This window comes from Anser cygnoides, chromosome 24 (assembly GCF_040182565.1).
Source record: "Anser cygnoides isolate HZ-2024a breed goose chromosome 24, Taihu_goose_T2T_genome, whole genome shotgun sequence".
In the NCBI taxonomy this organism is placed as follows: domain Eukaryota; kingdom Metazoa; phylum Chordata; class Aves; order Anseriformes; family Anatidae; genus Anser; species Anser cygnoides.
Window position 1 is genome coordinate 945,700 of NC_089896.1, and position 15,610 is coordinate 961,309.

Sequence of the window (15,610 nt, forward strand, 5' to 3'; positions counted from 1 at the left end):
AAGACTGACATCACTAATTGGTTTATTAATCATCAAAGGATTAGTTTAAAAAGAAGTCCCGAGCTTCCTGCTGAAACAAAGAGACCTGACAGAGAGTTCAAGACTATTTCCTAACGCCAAAATATCTCTTGCCAGTCAGCACATGGCTCCAGCAGTACCTGCAGCTACACACCACACCGTTACTCAAACTGTTATTTACAGGAGACTCTATAAAACATCAGTTGCTGTCCGCACTTTGAGGTTTTGCTAATCATACTAGAAAGCAGCATTTGTCACTCATCAGCTTCTCAGGCTTGTCTGAGCTTGAAGAAGACAAATTTCTGTCCTTGCGGTAAGAATAACAAAGCCAACACACGCAATAAAATATGGAACAGAAGGGTTTAGGACGGAGAAGAGTTCCCTGCCTTTCCGCCCATTATACCAACTAATTACCAGTTTGCATTTACTCACAGCTGCTGGACCACAAAACCTGACATCTCCCTTTTACGTGCTAAGGGCTCCTGAGCTCTCGGGTGCAGCTGTAGGTCACGCACCCTCCCTCTGGGTATAGCAGCAGTGACCACTGGGGTGTCCCGAAACAAAGCAGGCGGTTTACGAGAAGACTGAAAATGACATTTGTATCCATTGTAAAGCATCTAGGAGGAACACCCTGTAGGGCACCCAACCGCTGGTTTTTTGTGCTCCAGCTTCAGCACTGTGTGGTCAGAAGCACGAAGCAAAGATGTGGGTTACAGAGACACGTTTAAGGTGAGTGTAATTGCCAACACCCTGCTGAGAACCGGCTGAACCCTCTGGATGCAGCCATCCAAACCCAGGCTTCCTGACAAGAACCAGCACCCAGTGCCCGTCTGAGAGCAAGATGTGCAAGCTTCAAACCTCTGCGATTCTTCCCGAAGCACAGGCTGTCATTATTGTCCACCACGAGCGCATGCAGGAGCTCAGCCTGGGCTCCAGGACGGCTCCAGGTTTGACGCGCCCCCAGCTCTCAGCAGCTGGGCAGCCAGAGCAGAGGGGAAAGGGGCAGAGCGCAGCTGGGAGACACAGGTGCCCTGGAGCACAGCGAACGTGCACAGTCCTCCAGATCCTGGAATTTAGAAGTCAGAATCCAATTATTCGCATGATCTAGTATTTCCTGCAGGGACTCCAGCTTGAAATGTCTGTTTGACCTAAGGCTGAGAGACCAGAGGATGTACCTAACACAACAGTACAGCAAGAGGATCCAAGCGCTGCATGATTCAGCACGTTCTAGATGTTCTCATGATCAATTAACTCCCAAAGATGCTTTTTTTTTTTCCTCCCTAGACCACAAAATTTGTCTAGTTTCAGTTTTTGACTACTGAGGCTTGCTGGGAGCTACGAAGCGCTTTATTCAATGTCCCCCTCCCGGATCTGACTTGCCAGTGGTGACACCGCAGCATGCACAAAAACACAAAACCACTCACCGTAAATCTGTCTCTGTACTTTGAGTCCTGATGATCAGGACATTTGTCACTTTCACATGTATTTTTGGGCAGGACAAGCACGTGAAGAAGAGCGGTTACTAAAACCCAAAGCAATGCCTTATATACATTTCCTGTACCCAAGAAGGGCTACGAACACTCACCACGACAGTGTCCTGTTTCTTAAAGGCTTCGAAATCTACAAGCTCTGCCAGAGCTGCAGTTTTCTTATTTCAATTGTCTGCATGTGCTTGGATGAGCACTGTGCGCTGTGGATGCCACCACACATCCCACTGGTGCAAGCTGTGGCATTTTTATGGTTGCTTTATTTTTGCAAATACATCTACACAAAAGTCACACAAGTCACAGCGATGCTGCTATTCACTATTTGCTTTTTGCACAAGTCTTACATCTACAGCTCTCGAGGCAGCATTCCTGTGTGTCTCCAACCAGTCTGGTAATTACTCGCAGCACCTTCCCACGGCACTGCGGCGAGGGATTTACAAACCCTTCAGCAGCACTCACTGCGCCTTGGGATGCATCTCAGACGTGCTGGGTAACGCTGACAGCTGGAGGGGCAGGCACTCCTCAAGCGCCAGACCGGTATTAGTCCTGCAGGACGTCCAAGTGTCCCACCTCTAAGTAAAACCACGCACGGATATATGAAGAAGAACAACTCAAGACTGCGGTTGGCTCTTCTGGAGCTGAAGAGCAGAAGAACCCTGTTCTGGACCCGCAGGGTCTGCTTGCACAAATCCAAACCCGGAGCTCACAACCCAACGCTGCACCACCAAGGCCGCCCCCCTGTGCACCGCAGACCGCTGCTTTCACCCTAACACTTGCCAAACCCAAGGAGGCGGTTTTAACGAAGCATGAAGTTTATTGGGCTAAAACATTTTCCCAAAAGAAAACGGAGGTTTTATCTGAAAACACAGCCCCCAAGATGAGTCCGACCAACCTGGGCAGTCCGTACAGCGCCTGTACCAGAAGCCCAGACTCACAGACCTGAGAAGGTGTGAAAGGGAGAGCAAGCACACGGATGGATGGACACAGCCTGCCTCCCTTTCCACAACGCCACATTCTTCACCCAAGGCTTTTTATAAGAGATGAAGAGCCATGGGAAAAGAGGGAAGGTTTCTGTAGGGCTAAATCGCTGCTTAGAAGAGGTAGGGGCAAATGGCCATTCTCACCAGGTAAGGGAGGCGAGGACGTTTTCTAACAGTCCACGCTTTCCCGGGCAGACGGGACACTGCAGCTCATGAGCAAGCTCCAGAGAGAGCCCAGGACACTGAGAGCCAGGGCAACAGAGCGGCAGGGGACCTTGGTGACAACAGGGACAAAGCAGTGAGCGAGGGGAAAACCACTCCTCCTTTCAGGCACAAAACGATGGGCTGAGGTGCCTGGTGCTCGCTCAGGAGAGAGAACTTGGGCTGCAGGACCCATCACACGAGAACATCAGCTTTGGGCACAGCAGCAGCTAAAAAGAGACAGGACAAAGACTCGGCTTTGAGTGACAGACGGCATATCAGGACCGCCGGATGTCATGGCAGAAACCAACTGAATAGAAATCCTCATTATGCTGTTAAAAAAAAAAAAAAAAAGGCAAAAAGCCACCAAACCTGCAGATGATCCCTGGATTCTCTTTTCCAACGTTTCAGCCGCTCTGGGGATGTCCTCAGCCAGGGCTCAGCTCTGCCTTGCCCCTGCCAGGAGATCCCCTGGTAGCAGCTAGTCATTTAGTAGCTCTTGGTGCTTTTAAACAACATAAACATACATGTGCGGATGTTCCTGAACATGGGGGCGAAGTGCTTTGAGAGCTGGCACAACAAGCGTTACGGATGTGCAACACAATAGACTTATTCATCGAGATGCCCCGGGGGTCAGCACGGTCCCGTCCTGCTGATGGCAAAAATAAACAGAGATAAGCGACTGGCTCATGATCAGACACACAGACAGGGACAGCGCTGTGAAGCGTGAGGGTGTCCAAACTGTTGTCCTCAGCAAAAGTCATTTTCAGTTTAGTGCTGAGCACACAGATTACTTCCAAAACCCAGGTCTCCGTTTCTCCCCAGTACAGGAAAGAAACGAACTGTCTTGCATCCAACTGGGTAAAACGAATGGGTGAACTGCGTCATGCATGATTATTTTTTGAAAATAAACTGCAAGGGCTAGCATTTGGGTAAGGAAAAAAAGGCATCACGCCTGCCACCGCTGAAGAAGCCACGCAAGCTTCTCCCCAAAGAGCATCTCGTAAGCCCCTGAGCTCTTGGCACGTTTGCTGCGGAGCATCTGCACCATCGGTAACAGACGTCTCTCGCTGCCAGTTACACGGCTGCAGCTTGGAGGAGCAGCGCAACACTCCTTCAGCCCCTCTTCTCCCTACCGTCCCCTCTTCCTGCTCCCTGAAGGCAAAGCGAAGGAGCAGAAAGACCGTGCTGGGAACAGAACCGGCCCGGGGATTTACACTGCAGAGAAAAATGGTAGTTTTGGACAGCAGGGCTAGACTGCCCATTGGCTCAAGGGATTTATCTCGTAGATTTGGATTGCACAGGAAGTCCTCGACAAAATTACAGCCCTCTCCGAGGCAGCACAGTTATTTACGCTACAGAGAGTATCCTCATCAACCTTGGAAAAATACTCGTTTGCACAAGCCGGTGTCCGGCACGATGTGTAGCCCCTGCAAAGAGCTCACAAAGCTTTTGGCCTCGGCTTGCACACTTTGTGCAGGCACTGGGTTTTATTTCTCCAGCGCTCACGCCACTTAATTCTGGGCCCCGTTCTGCAAGGCCAGTCAGAAGCTGCAGCTTGGCTGGCACAGCCCAGAGCACAGGGGCCACCAAACTCAGCCAGTCTCGAGCACGGGTCCTCCTTCAAGCCCAGCCGCCAGGTCAGAGAACAAGGACCCCACAGGGAATATGGTTCAAATGCAAAGGACAAGCAGATGCCACGTTTGTCTACAACCACCCTCTTCATAACCGAAGTCAGCAGTTTTCCCCCAGGCCCCCTCCTGGTACCTCTTATCACAAATAAACTGGCTGCAACACAGCACGGACTCTTCCTTGTTATAACCCCCCCAATAGCCTTACCTTCTCCAGCCCACTGCAAAAAGAAACCTCTTGTAACAGTGAGTTCCTTTAATCAGCAACAATGGAATTAAAACAGAAAAAGTCTGAACTATGAAAGGGTGATGAGAACCAAGCCAGCTCCAGCGTGAGAAAACACCAGCAGAGTTGACCGTCAGACTCCTGATCGAAGGGATGCACTAGCAGGTAAGGGACAACATACAGGGTCAACCAGGATGCTCCAGGAGAAACGTCAATGCCATTTATTTACTGTCAAAACGAGACCGAAACCAAGTCAAAATCTGAACGTCAATACTCAAGCTTAATTTGATTACCCTGAAGCCAGTTCAGGCAGTGGAGATCGTTTCTTTCCTGACAGCACCCCCGGTGAGTACTCCAGCAGCAAGAGCTCAGCTGGAGCCGCTGGAGTTGCTCAGTGGATGGTGCATGAGAGCAGCCGGCCCTTTCCGTGCTGACGCAGACGCCCACACCGAACAACCTCATTTCCACACCCCGGCAGAACCACCGTAGTGCAGCGCCAGCGGGCTGAATGCCCTGAGGACGGCCAGCAGCCTTCTCGGTACGTACCCAGAGCAGGCTGCCAAAAGCATCGGGGATGACTGACCCACGTCTGGTCCACGCAGCACTCCTCGAGGAGGTCACAGAGCCACGGTCGTAGGGTGCAACCAACCTGCAGACCAGTAAGGCTTCAGCACGTGCAAGCGCTGCCACGCCAGCCTGAGCAGGACAGAGGTCACCAGCCCCAGATTTACAGCCTGCAGGAAGCTTGCGGCGGCGTGCCTATGCTGCTATTAATATCCAGCGAGCTCAAGGACATTCCTTGAGTTAAAATAGGTGGCATGAGAAGGCACCGCAGTCAATCTACTAACTGATTGTGTCTTTTGCCTCTGGGAGTTGATTATCATCTCGTTTCCAAAACCCCACGTTGAGAATCAAAACGCTTCTGTACTCTTAGAGTATTCAGGCTATTCAGAACTGTTCCTGGGGTTTCTGCTTGTTCTGATCTTCTCTGAAGCTCTTTTTTTTTTTAGCTTTGGCTTCCTGGTTAAATATTAGCAGAACACCTTCAACATCTCAGAGCACAAAGAACAAGGAGACTGCTAGTGGGTGCAGTTTATTCCACCTTTTGTTCTTTACTAAAGCTGTTCAGAAGTCATAAAAATACCAAGATCAAGAGGAGAACTGACAAGCTGCAAAAGGTCTAATCGTTATAACAAGTTGGGCTGTATATTCAGTATGAAGCTCCCGGATTCAAGAAAAATGCACGCTGTGGCAACGTAGCCCTGTTTACCAAAGCCAGGATCAGAACCTGATCTGGGCTCAACAACATTTCCAACTTCTCCGAATAACAGGGAGGAAACAAAGAGAGGAAGCTACTCAGTAGGTCATGAGATAACGTAATGCTCCTGCTCCCATTGTGTCACCGCGAAAAATCCTACCAAGATTCAGGTATCTTTGGATCAGGCCCATTTCTCCTGCACGCATGTGGGCTGCTCAGTGCACAACTGTCCCACCAACTGCACGCAGCCTCTATGAGCCTTTGGGAGAAAAATCCGGTCAGATCATGCTGCTTCCTCCAGCACTTGTCCGCATCAGAAACAGCACCCCTGTTGGGGACCAAGCTACGGTCACCAACAGCTGGCACCTGTGTGCTGGTGACAGGCAGAAAACAGACTCGGAGCACTAAATCCTCAGCGCGAAGCCTCGAAGGGCATCCAAGCTCAGCATCTTCCACGTCCCAGTACAGAGCTTAACTCAAACTCAAACTCTTCTGCGGCTGCTGCTCCAGGAACGCCGGACTCCTGTCCCTGCCAGGGGAAAGCGAGGCAGCTCAGGGTGCACCCGAACCACCCACGGGGGAGCAGGAGTGTGCTCGGAGACGAGTGTCCCCACTCACACCAGCCATGCTGTCTTCCCGTCCTGAATCATCACAGAGCACGTGGGCTGGAAGCCCTGGGGTTGAAGCAAATCCAGAGTGACGGGCTCCAGGAGCCATCCTGACATGTTCGGCCACGACTGTGCATTCAGGCTGTGCGACTTGATTTTTAACAGGCTTAAATCTGAACTTGAACAGATACCTGAGCAGTAAAAGGCCTCTGTCCTCTTCCGATTCCCTGCTCTGTGCCATCAGCAGTTTTTCAGGACCCTGTAAAAAAGCACCGGGACCAGGCCAAGATCGCTTCACTACTCCTGTTCGAAGGTCCCACTGCCCTGATCTCACAGTACACACCAGCACCTTTCAATTCCAGTTCCAGCACCGCTGACCGGCTTCAGGACGATGCAGCATTGCTTCCTCAGGCCTCCGCCCTGAAGTCTTCCGGGCCTGGATGACATAAACCGGAGGGTCTGGGCAGGGCATTTGCACCCAACAGAGGCTACAGGGGGCCTCTTTCATCGTACGGTACCAAAGGCGAGTGAGAGGACATGAGCTCGGTGCGTCCCAGGTCAGACCAGGCTCTGCAGAAGCCGGAGCACTGCAGGGAGCTCGATGGGAAATGGGGCTCTCCCTGCTGCCCTCCTGAAGGCATAAAACCTACCGAACAGAGCACACTCGGGGCCTGCTTAACTCTGCTTCCAAACCTGCCGGTGACGATGGCGAGGCAAAGAGACAGCAGCAGCTCCTGAGCCAGACCCTGCATTTAGACCAGCAGATGTAAAAGCCCTTAAATTTGTCTGGCTCCCTCCCAAAAATGTGCAGCCCTCCAGCCTACACGAACACCGTGCACAGCCCTGCACCGCAACCCACCCGCACAAGCAGCGTTACAAAGTCCCTGCAGGAGGGGAGCAACAGGCCCAGCTTCGTTCGTCCCAGCAGAGGAAGGTTTGCAGCAGTGACGCTCCCGCAGAACCGTCCTGCGGTGACCCAGCGACGGCTGGAGTTTTTAGAGGTCTGGTTTAGGCCAAAAGGCAGGATGGAAAGGGGAAGGAAACATCCTAAACAGCATCCAGACTCTGTGGGTTATCAAGAGTTTTAGAATAAAATGCACGAGGAAAATTCGAGCTGTGACACTGGTATTAAGGACAGACGGGGGCAGTGGAAACTCAGGTCAGCTCTTCTCCCTGGAGCTCTTGCAAGTCCCAGCACATCGCACGGTAACACCAGACGTCCGACGTGGTGGCTCCGTGCTGCCCCTGACCACAGACCTGCAGCTTCGTGCAGCGGGACGAGGGCGCAGCTCACCCTCCCGCGGAGCGCCCAGACCTCCACCCCAGCACGGATTCCGGCACACACGCCCCAGCCCAGCTGGGGTTACGGATAAAACCCGTGATTCTGTGCTCCGAACAGGTCCAGGGTGGTGCTTGGCAGCTCCTGACAGTGGTCTCGAAGGCAGCATCCTCAGGTACCCGGCTGCGTGCCCACAAGGCTTGCGGCCGCGGGGGCGAATGCTGAGCTTCTGTGCGGGACCCCTCTGGATGCCGGCTCGCAGCTCCACCGGAGTGTGAGGCCCCGGCCACCGCACCGACCGGAGGCCCCTGGCCCTGCCGTTCTCCTCACCGGCTTCCTGAGCCTGGCTTCGCACCAGCCTGAGGTACAAGCTCCAGACCCCGCAGTGAGAGGAGTCGGCAGCTTTGTATCTCCTCCCAGCAGCGAAGCAGAGGAGCTGACCCGAGCGTCACCCTGCCAGCTACTCCCGACAGGCGCTTCCAGCCACCTGCCCGCTCCCTTCCCAAAGGAGGAAGGGAAACCGAGCGACATCAAAAATAAAGAGAAGTCAGAAAACAAACGTTACCTTCGCCTGTGGGCCGAAAATCTAGCATCTGATGATCGTCTTCCTTTGAAGACACCAAGCAGTTAATAAATAAATCGCATGGCAGCAAGGGTGGCAAGAGAAGGACGTCGTGAGCTCCGTGTGCCGTGCCTCCAGCCTCGCGCTGCTGCGAGCACGGTGGGACCCAGCACGCGGCAAGTCCAGGAGCGTCCGTGAGCTCCGCTTCAAAATAGTCCCGCGGTGGCTAGGTAAAGCTATTAACTTTTGCTTGGAAGCGCTCGCGAGCCAGCCAAGCCCGCGGAGAGGGAGCCGCGTGCCGCCAGCTAGCAGCAGAGACCCAGGCAGGGCAGGCGAGCGCCTGCGGCAGGGCCCGGTGCTCGCTCTGCAGCTCCCCGCCGGCCGGCCGAGCCCCGCAGCGGCGCTCCCCGAGCCCGAGGCCCCGCTGCCAGCTGGGCTCCTGCCAAGGCAGCGGCTCCACTCCTCCGAATTCCAGCCCAGGCTGCTCCAGCTCCTGCCCGCCTGGCCTTAACGCTTTCACTGCTGCTGCCTCCGGCGCCCAGCACAGCATCGCCTCTCCTACGGGGATCCGGGAGGGCGTAAGGAGGTGTAAGGGACCCACCTGCACCAGGCGCAGCCACCGCCAGGCAGCTCCAGAGGTGTCTGGCAGCTGAAGGAGACACAGCCCACAGGGACGAGAGGCGCACAGACCTTCCGAGCTACGGATTTGACAGCAATGCTCACGGCCGTGGGCAGGATGCTGCAGGCGGCGGTGCCCCGCATCCCGCTGTGAGGGTTACAGGATTTCCCTGCCCTCCAGCAGGGATGTGCCGCTGCACGAGGATGAGCAGACTTCAGGGACGCTGTTACCGCGGAGGAGGGGTGCGTGGGGAAGGTCCCAGTCCAGGTACAGCTCACACCTGGATTTCTCAGGACCTGGCATGTTAGATGCTTTTCAAGAAAGTGGGGGAGACTGTCCTGTCCCTGCCCCGGCCCCTTCCCGCAGCGCTGCTGCTTGGGCTAACGCATGTAGCCCCCAGTGCTGAGCTATCACCAGGGCTCCTGGGGGTCCTGTGCGTGCCTCACGCCGTCTGAAGTGAATCACAGTTACAGTTCCCAACATCGCAGCACGAGAACCACAACAACACATGCATTTCCTTGAAATGTAAAGCTAGCACGTAACGAATACAAGAGTTCTGCATGCTCCCTTATGCAAAGACCCAAACCTTGCAGAAAACCTCATAGATTCCTGCCCCCACAGTCAGCGTGTACAGGAAGCAAGCCCTGATCCCGTCCGTTCAGTCTCCCCTTCCCAGCCCGCTACCCGGCCTCCTCCTCTGACGCGAGGCAGAGGAAGGAGCATCCCCTGCTTGGGTGAATGGCTCCGAGCTGGAAGCTGCCTGGCAGAGGACCTGGCAAGACCCCTGCTTGATTTTGCTTTCCTGCCTTTTTTGCAGGGGTTTACAGCTCTCCTTTTCACAAACCACTTCAGAAAGGAGAACAACTCCTCGTGGAACCTCTTCCAATGTGTGCTTCGCTGACTACAAAGGACCGAACTTTCCTCTAGTCTGTGATCGGTTGAGAAAAGCCAATTTTCCCACAGATAAAAGCGGCAGACATCTCTCTGCCAGACCATGCCTTGGCTGATGGGGGATTTCCCCTATACCCACCTCCCTGCTGAGGGCAGGTGCCCCGAAATCGACGGTCATTAGGCAGCCTCTTATCTCATTCTTCTTTCTTCCCGTGATTTTTATCACAGCCTGGTATTTCCCTCTTCAATCTGCTTTGCCCTGATCCTTAGCAGCTGCACTGCGGTTTGTGGGCGTCTCTCCCGCTCTCTTTCTCCCCAGACATGACTTAAAGTAACTAAGCAACAACCCTCATTCTTTAGCTTGATCTTGAGCATCGATTTTCTGTCCTGTTTATAATGGAGAGGGACTCTCCAAATCGGCTTTCCAAATCTGCGCTCTGCTGATGCCACTGACCCGAGAGCAGAATTGTTTCTCTGCCCTGCTTAAGAGCAGCAAAAGCTTGTTACTCGCAGACTCCCCGAGGAGTACGAAGTTCAGAAAACGGAAAGTGCATGCCAAAAGTTTTTCCAAAAGTATTATGTGGCGTACGTATTTTGCTTCTTCAGTCTCTGCTTCCTCCCAGGTTACATTGCCACCTGACACCCCAGCAGTCCACAGCCGGGTACTCTGATCACGTCCGTCACAGTGTAACTTACACCTCCAAGCTCACGGCGTGAGAAACACGCTATCTCCTGCCCCTTATCTGCCACAATATTTGTTGAGTCTCTATGTGACTCATATGTGAATTATTCCTTCTCTACCCAACAAACCTTCAGGGTCTTCTACTGAAAACTTCTGCACCTTGAGTTCTACTGAACCGATCTGCATGTAGCGGATTTTGGCCGTGCTTTTGTGTGCCACTAACCTTAAAGCTGGGGAAACACCATTTTCCCTCCGTTTCACCCTGGAACTCTGGCGCCACCATGAAACAGGAAAGTCTGAAGCCTTTGCAGTAAGTTTGGGTTAAATGCCCCATGCAACTTAAACTCAGCTGTTTTATGTACGTGCCCCATGACAGATTAATATTTCTCTACAATGAGTGCTTGATTCTTTACGAACGGATGTGCAAACAGTTCTTCCAGAAACAGCAAAAAAAAAAAGACATATAAACCTCTGAGGTGAACCTACAAGTCAATCATCATCCCCCGTGCAAGGTGAGTGCAGAAAATGCCATTAACGCAGCCTGCCCTGAGAGCAGAGGTCAAAGCAGCACCGCGTCTGACAGCGAGCCCACCCACACCTTACGTTCCTAGAAGCCCCGGGTGCGCGGGTAAGGGCGTACGAGCACGCGTGTCACACGAAAATCCACTGAAGGTGCCGAGCGCCAAGTGTGAGGGGTGGTGGGGCAGACCTGGGGACTCCTGCCCAAGAGACAACTGCGGGTACCCGCTTGGCGTGGTGGGGAGCTCCCCTTGGGACGGGCAGGGGGACCTGCTTTCCCCGGCTGCTGTCACGGAGGGCCCAAGGTGTACGGGACGAGCTCTGCTGCGCTTTGCCTCGCCCCTCCGTCCAAAAGGACCCCACCTCCACCCTTACCCCGCTCCGGCTGCCCTGTGTCAGCACCCCACGGCTGTGGGTCCCCCGCGGTGTGCCTGGCCGAGCCCCGTCCCCGGGCTGTGCCGTACAGAGGCGGCCTGAAGCCGGGCAGGCACTCGGCTGCCTGGGCACGGCCAAGCGCTCCCAGCGGGCCGCCACCACGTCCTGACGGCTCTGCTGTCGCCGACGCTGCTACTACCAGCCCGGCGAGGCGAGGGCCGTTCCTCCGCGCTGCCTGGGCTCCCTTTGCTCCCTCCCTCCGCACACCCATGCCCTCTGGAAAGCTCCTGGGGAGCGGCTGGCCCGGCCCCAGCAGCACCAGAGCCCTCGCAGCCGCCCCACCGAGCAAACGCGGGTGGGAGTGGGAGGAGGAGGGATGTGCCTAGGAGAAACCCCCGCTCTCCTCCACCTCTGCTGGCAACCACCAGAAGAGACAGATTAGAGCCGAATTAAGTTGCCAGCATTAAACAAACATGCCTGTTCTCTTTGAAGTTCTGCTTCCCTTTAACATGAGCTCATTTCTCTTTGTTCAGCCCTAGGAAGTCGCGAGCTTCGATGGAGTTAACTCTTTGCAGGGCTCCGCAGCTCTGCCAAGCGCCGCATCTCAGCCCGCCGGCACCCATCGAGACGGCGGGGCTGGTGTGGGTGCAGAGCCCGGTGTAGGCGCAGGTACACCGAGAGTCCTGGGGCGGCTCTCCCTGCAGGGACGGGAACCCCCTCGGTTCAGCAGGAAGCTTTACTGCAACGGTTCCTGGAGCTAAAGGAAACGGGGATGCCTCTGCGGTGAAGCCTCCTCCAGGCCTGCCAAGAGCAGCACTCACAGGCCCCGGGGGAGCTGAGCTCAGCCCTCCTGCAAGGCTGGGCTGAGGGGAAAACGAACAAGGGAGGAATTCAGATTGGGAAAGAGGAGGAAAGTTCCCAGAAGTCCCTTCTTTTGGTTTAATCCCACAAAGCGGAAATTGGAAAGTTTGGGACAGGAAAGGACGGGGATAAAGGAAAATCTTGCCACAGAGAGGAAAGTAAAATACCACAAAGCCAACGCCGATCCCGACTTTGCGGCGCTTTTGCATGGCTCACACAACCTCTGCCAGTCCCTGCTGCTGCCGCAGCAACTGAAATACCTGCCAACGAGAGCAGAAATCTGCCTGAAAGCAAGTGTTGGGGCTGGGAGCGTGGAGATGTGCCTTCCGCTCGCTGTTTCTGTACGCGAGCAGGAACCACGGAGTCCCTGCAGGCTGAGCGAACACACAGGGGAAAGCTGCGACGGGCCGGTGAGGGGGAACAAGCGCTTCTTAGAGGGCACCCGGCCACCACCGTGCTGCCCCAGGATCGGGGGATCCTGGGCACCCTCCCCTGGCACAGGGAGGGGTGAGGCAGAGCTCTCCGCCCCTGGCTGCACAAAAGCTCCTACCCGCCACCAACACATCCCTGCCCCTGGTGCGGTGCCCGAGGAGCACCTCGGGGACACCGGGCAGGAGCCCCCGGCCCCAGGTCAGGAGCGAGGGAGAGGCTGGGAACACCACGGCTGGACGCGGGCATCCAAGATAAGCAGCCTTAGCACGATAAGTGCCTCCCAGCCTAACAGAAACCATCCCCGGCCGAGGGCAGCTCGCAGCATGGCCTGCAGGCCACCAGGCCACCACGCGAGGCGAGCCCGGGCCACGAGCCCAGACGCCGGCCTTGCAGCACCAACAGGCCCGGCGCCACCACAGGGCCGCAGGACAGCACCAGCCCGATGGACTAGCACAAACCCTGGATCTTCAAGAGGAACTGTCTCATCAGAGAAACGCCTTTCCTGAGTAATCCTTCAGCTCGGGCAGGGAGGTTCCTCTCCTGCTTTTAATTTCACTGCCAGGCACGCGCTGGACTTGCCAGCCAGCAAATGGTAGAGGGACCTGCACGGGGACAGTGCCAGCTCCCGTGTTCCCAAATAACTCTCACACTTGCAAGCTAGACACATGGCTGAAACTCTCAACAGCCAGCGTTCAGGCACCAGCAAGGCAGAAAGCTCCCCAGAACCATCCCCAACCAACCACCACAGCTCTAGGAACACGGCAGGCACTGCCCGACTCAGACCTGCTTTTTCCAGCAGAGACTGCAGCAAACGGCGCAGCAAGATAGCGCTGTCAGAAGTACGAACTGGCGCAGTCCGGCTACTTAAAGACAGATAATTCTCTCGTTATTTCCTTATTATATCTCCAAATAGCCCAGTTCCTGTGGGAAAAGGTCTCTGTGTGTCCTAGGGACACAGGAAAGACTGAGGAAATTCCTGAAGAGGAATGGAACAACAAGACACAGCGTCGCCTTCCCTCCAGACAGCCACCGTGCTGCCCGTCTTTCCAGATGGCTGCTGCCTAGCACCTTGATGCCAGGCTGCGTGTTACACTGCTAACAGGTATCATCATCTGTACCTTCACCACACATGAAACAGCGGTAAGAAAGCCTGAGACAGCACCCAGATGTCCTTGCTGCTAGCGTCTGCCTGTTTTGCTGCCCTTTGAGAGCTGAGTGGATGAGAAAGACAGCAAAACAACGACGTGGACCTTACCTTTTGTTCCAGGAGGCTGCAGATTATCTCCAGTCAGCGAGCACCAGCCTACGGGAAAGATGTCCCGGGAATCATATCGGCACCAGTAATCGAAGGCACCTCTCCAGCCATCAAATGTTATGAGGACCTCAGAACCTCTCACCTCCCCAATGGTGGCCGGGCAGATGAAGTGAGGGTTCTTCCTGTCCACTGCCTCCAGCTTCATACCTGTCTTGAAGAAGTTTTGGGATGGAGATGGTGGTTCCTACGAGGAGAAGTTGAAAATATTCTCAGCGAGTGCCAGTGCCTCCCCAGACCAGGGCTGCCTTCTCCACCAGCGCTCACCTCCACAAGCAGTGGAGAAGGGAGCTAGTGGGACAGATCTGAACCCCGATTAGATGTGCACGAGTTGGCCTAGCTATGCAGCCATGTGCCTCTTCATTCACGAGACAACAAGGTCCGTTACGGACTGCTCTGTCATCACCAGGCTGCTGGACCAAATCCAGACAGCGCTACATTAACACTGCACCCTGTGACAACTCCGTCATGCATGACAGAAAACAAAGCTCCGACGAAAAGAGCCTCTGCAGGATACTCTCACTTTGTATCTCAACCAGAGCAGGAAAAGCTGAGATGTGACAGTCTCTTTCCATCAGTCTTTCCCCACCTTCAGCTTTGCTAGATATATGAGAAGCCCGTCAGCCATCCTTATCTGGGGCTCGCTCTGCCTGGTCTTTTACAGAGATACAGTAAAACCACCCCAACCACCCCGTATGATGGCACACGCCTCCCAGACTGGTCTCTGTCCCTCTCCCTTCACTACGGGGGCAAGAATACAAACTGAGAACTCATACTTGCACTGTTGCTTCACAAGCAACACAAGGTAGCTTGCAAGCTCTGGTACATTAAAAAGCTTCAGGGAGAGGTGCTGACTTTTACATACAGAATTGGAGAAGCACCCGCCGCCCAGGTGAAAACAAGCACATCTCTCAAGCCCAAGCGTTGCAGCCCACCTTCCCAGCAGAGCACGGTCTGCACCCCGACCCCTGCTCGACGCAGCAGGGGAGGGTACGGACGTGTCCCTGGGGAGGCAGCGTGTGGCAGCGCTGGGCCACGTGTTCAGCTCCTCCGGGACCAACGGACCTCCCAGGAGAAAGCGGCTGTGATTCTGGTGCTCTGCAGTACAGGGGACACGCCAGAAGGATGTCTTCACAAACAGTAAGATACCTTGTGAAAAATCCGGACAGGAGCCATCTCTGCTCCATTCAGAGTCTTCAGAAGGAACATGGGCCAGGAGGAGGCATTCAGCCGGAAGCCTGCAGAGAAGGGAGCAGAGATGGAAGTAAGGCTGGGAGGTCACTGGATCCGCCACACATGCCTGCCCCGACGGGAGCTTTGCAGCGGGCACACGTTGTGATCCCACACCACCCTCCTCTGAAAGCAGGAGTCAGGCTTGACCTTTTCCAGACACTCCAAACGCGAAACATTATGTTGTTGAAAAGAAACATCTGGAAATGGATGTTTGACTGCAATTTTCACTTATCATAACAAAAGTCTGTACATTGACCATACGGGCATCGTGCGTAGCACTGGTGCTGGCAGCTTCAGTGATCCTGCTACAGGGGAGACGTGAATCAGCAAGTGCCCACGCTATGAAGTGTCTGCCTCAGGAGGGAATCTCAGCTTCTGGGTGGCCCCCTCCACCTTTCGGGAGTGAGCTGCCAGCAAGCTGACCTGAAGAAATGAA

The 15,610-nt window shown here is 54.7% G+C and overlaps 1 protein-coding gene across 15 annotated transcripts in view; it reads right to left on the reverse strand.

The window, feature by feature from the left end:
- The window catches only part of SCMH1 (Scm polycomb group protein homolog 1), a 69,852-nt gene that overhangs the window by 23,726 nt on the left and 30,516 nt on the right, over window positions 1–15,610 (reverse strand). For all 15 annotated transcript variants that reach the window (XR_010826518.1, XR_010826519.1, XM_066982764.1 and 12 more), the window contains 2 exons: window positions 15,091–15,179; window positions 13,885–14,128 (listed from right to left, as the gene is read on the reverse strand). Coding sequence is in view for 13 of the 15 variants with exons in the window: in XM_066982764.1 (XP_066838865.1) it covers window positions 13,885–14,128; window positions 15,091–15,179 (333 nt within the window). In the remaining 2 variants the exon portion in view is untranslated. The remainder of the gene's footprint in view (window positions 1–13,884; window positions 14,129–15,090; window positions 15,180–15,610) is intronic.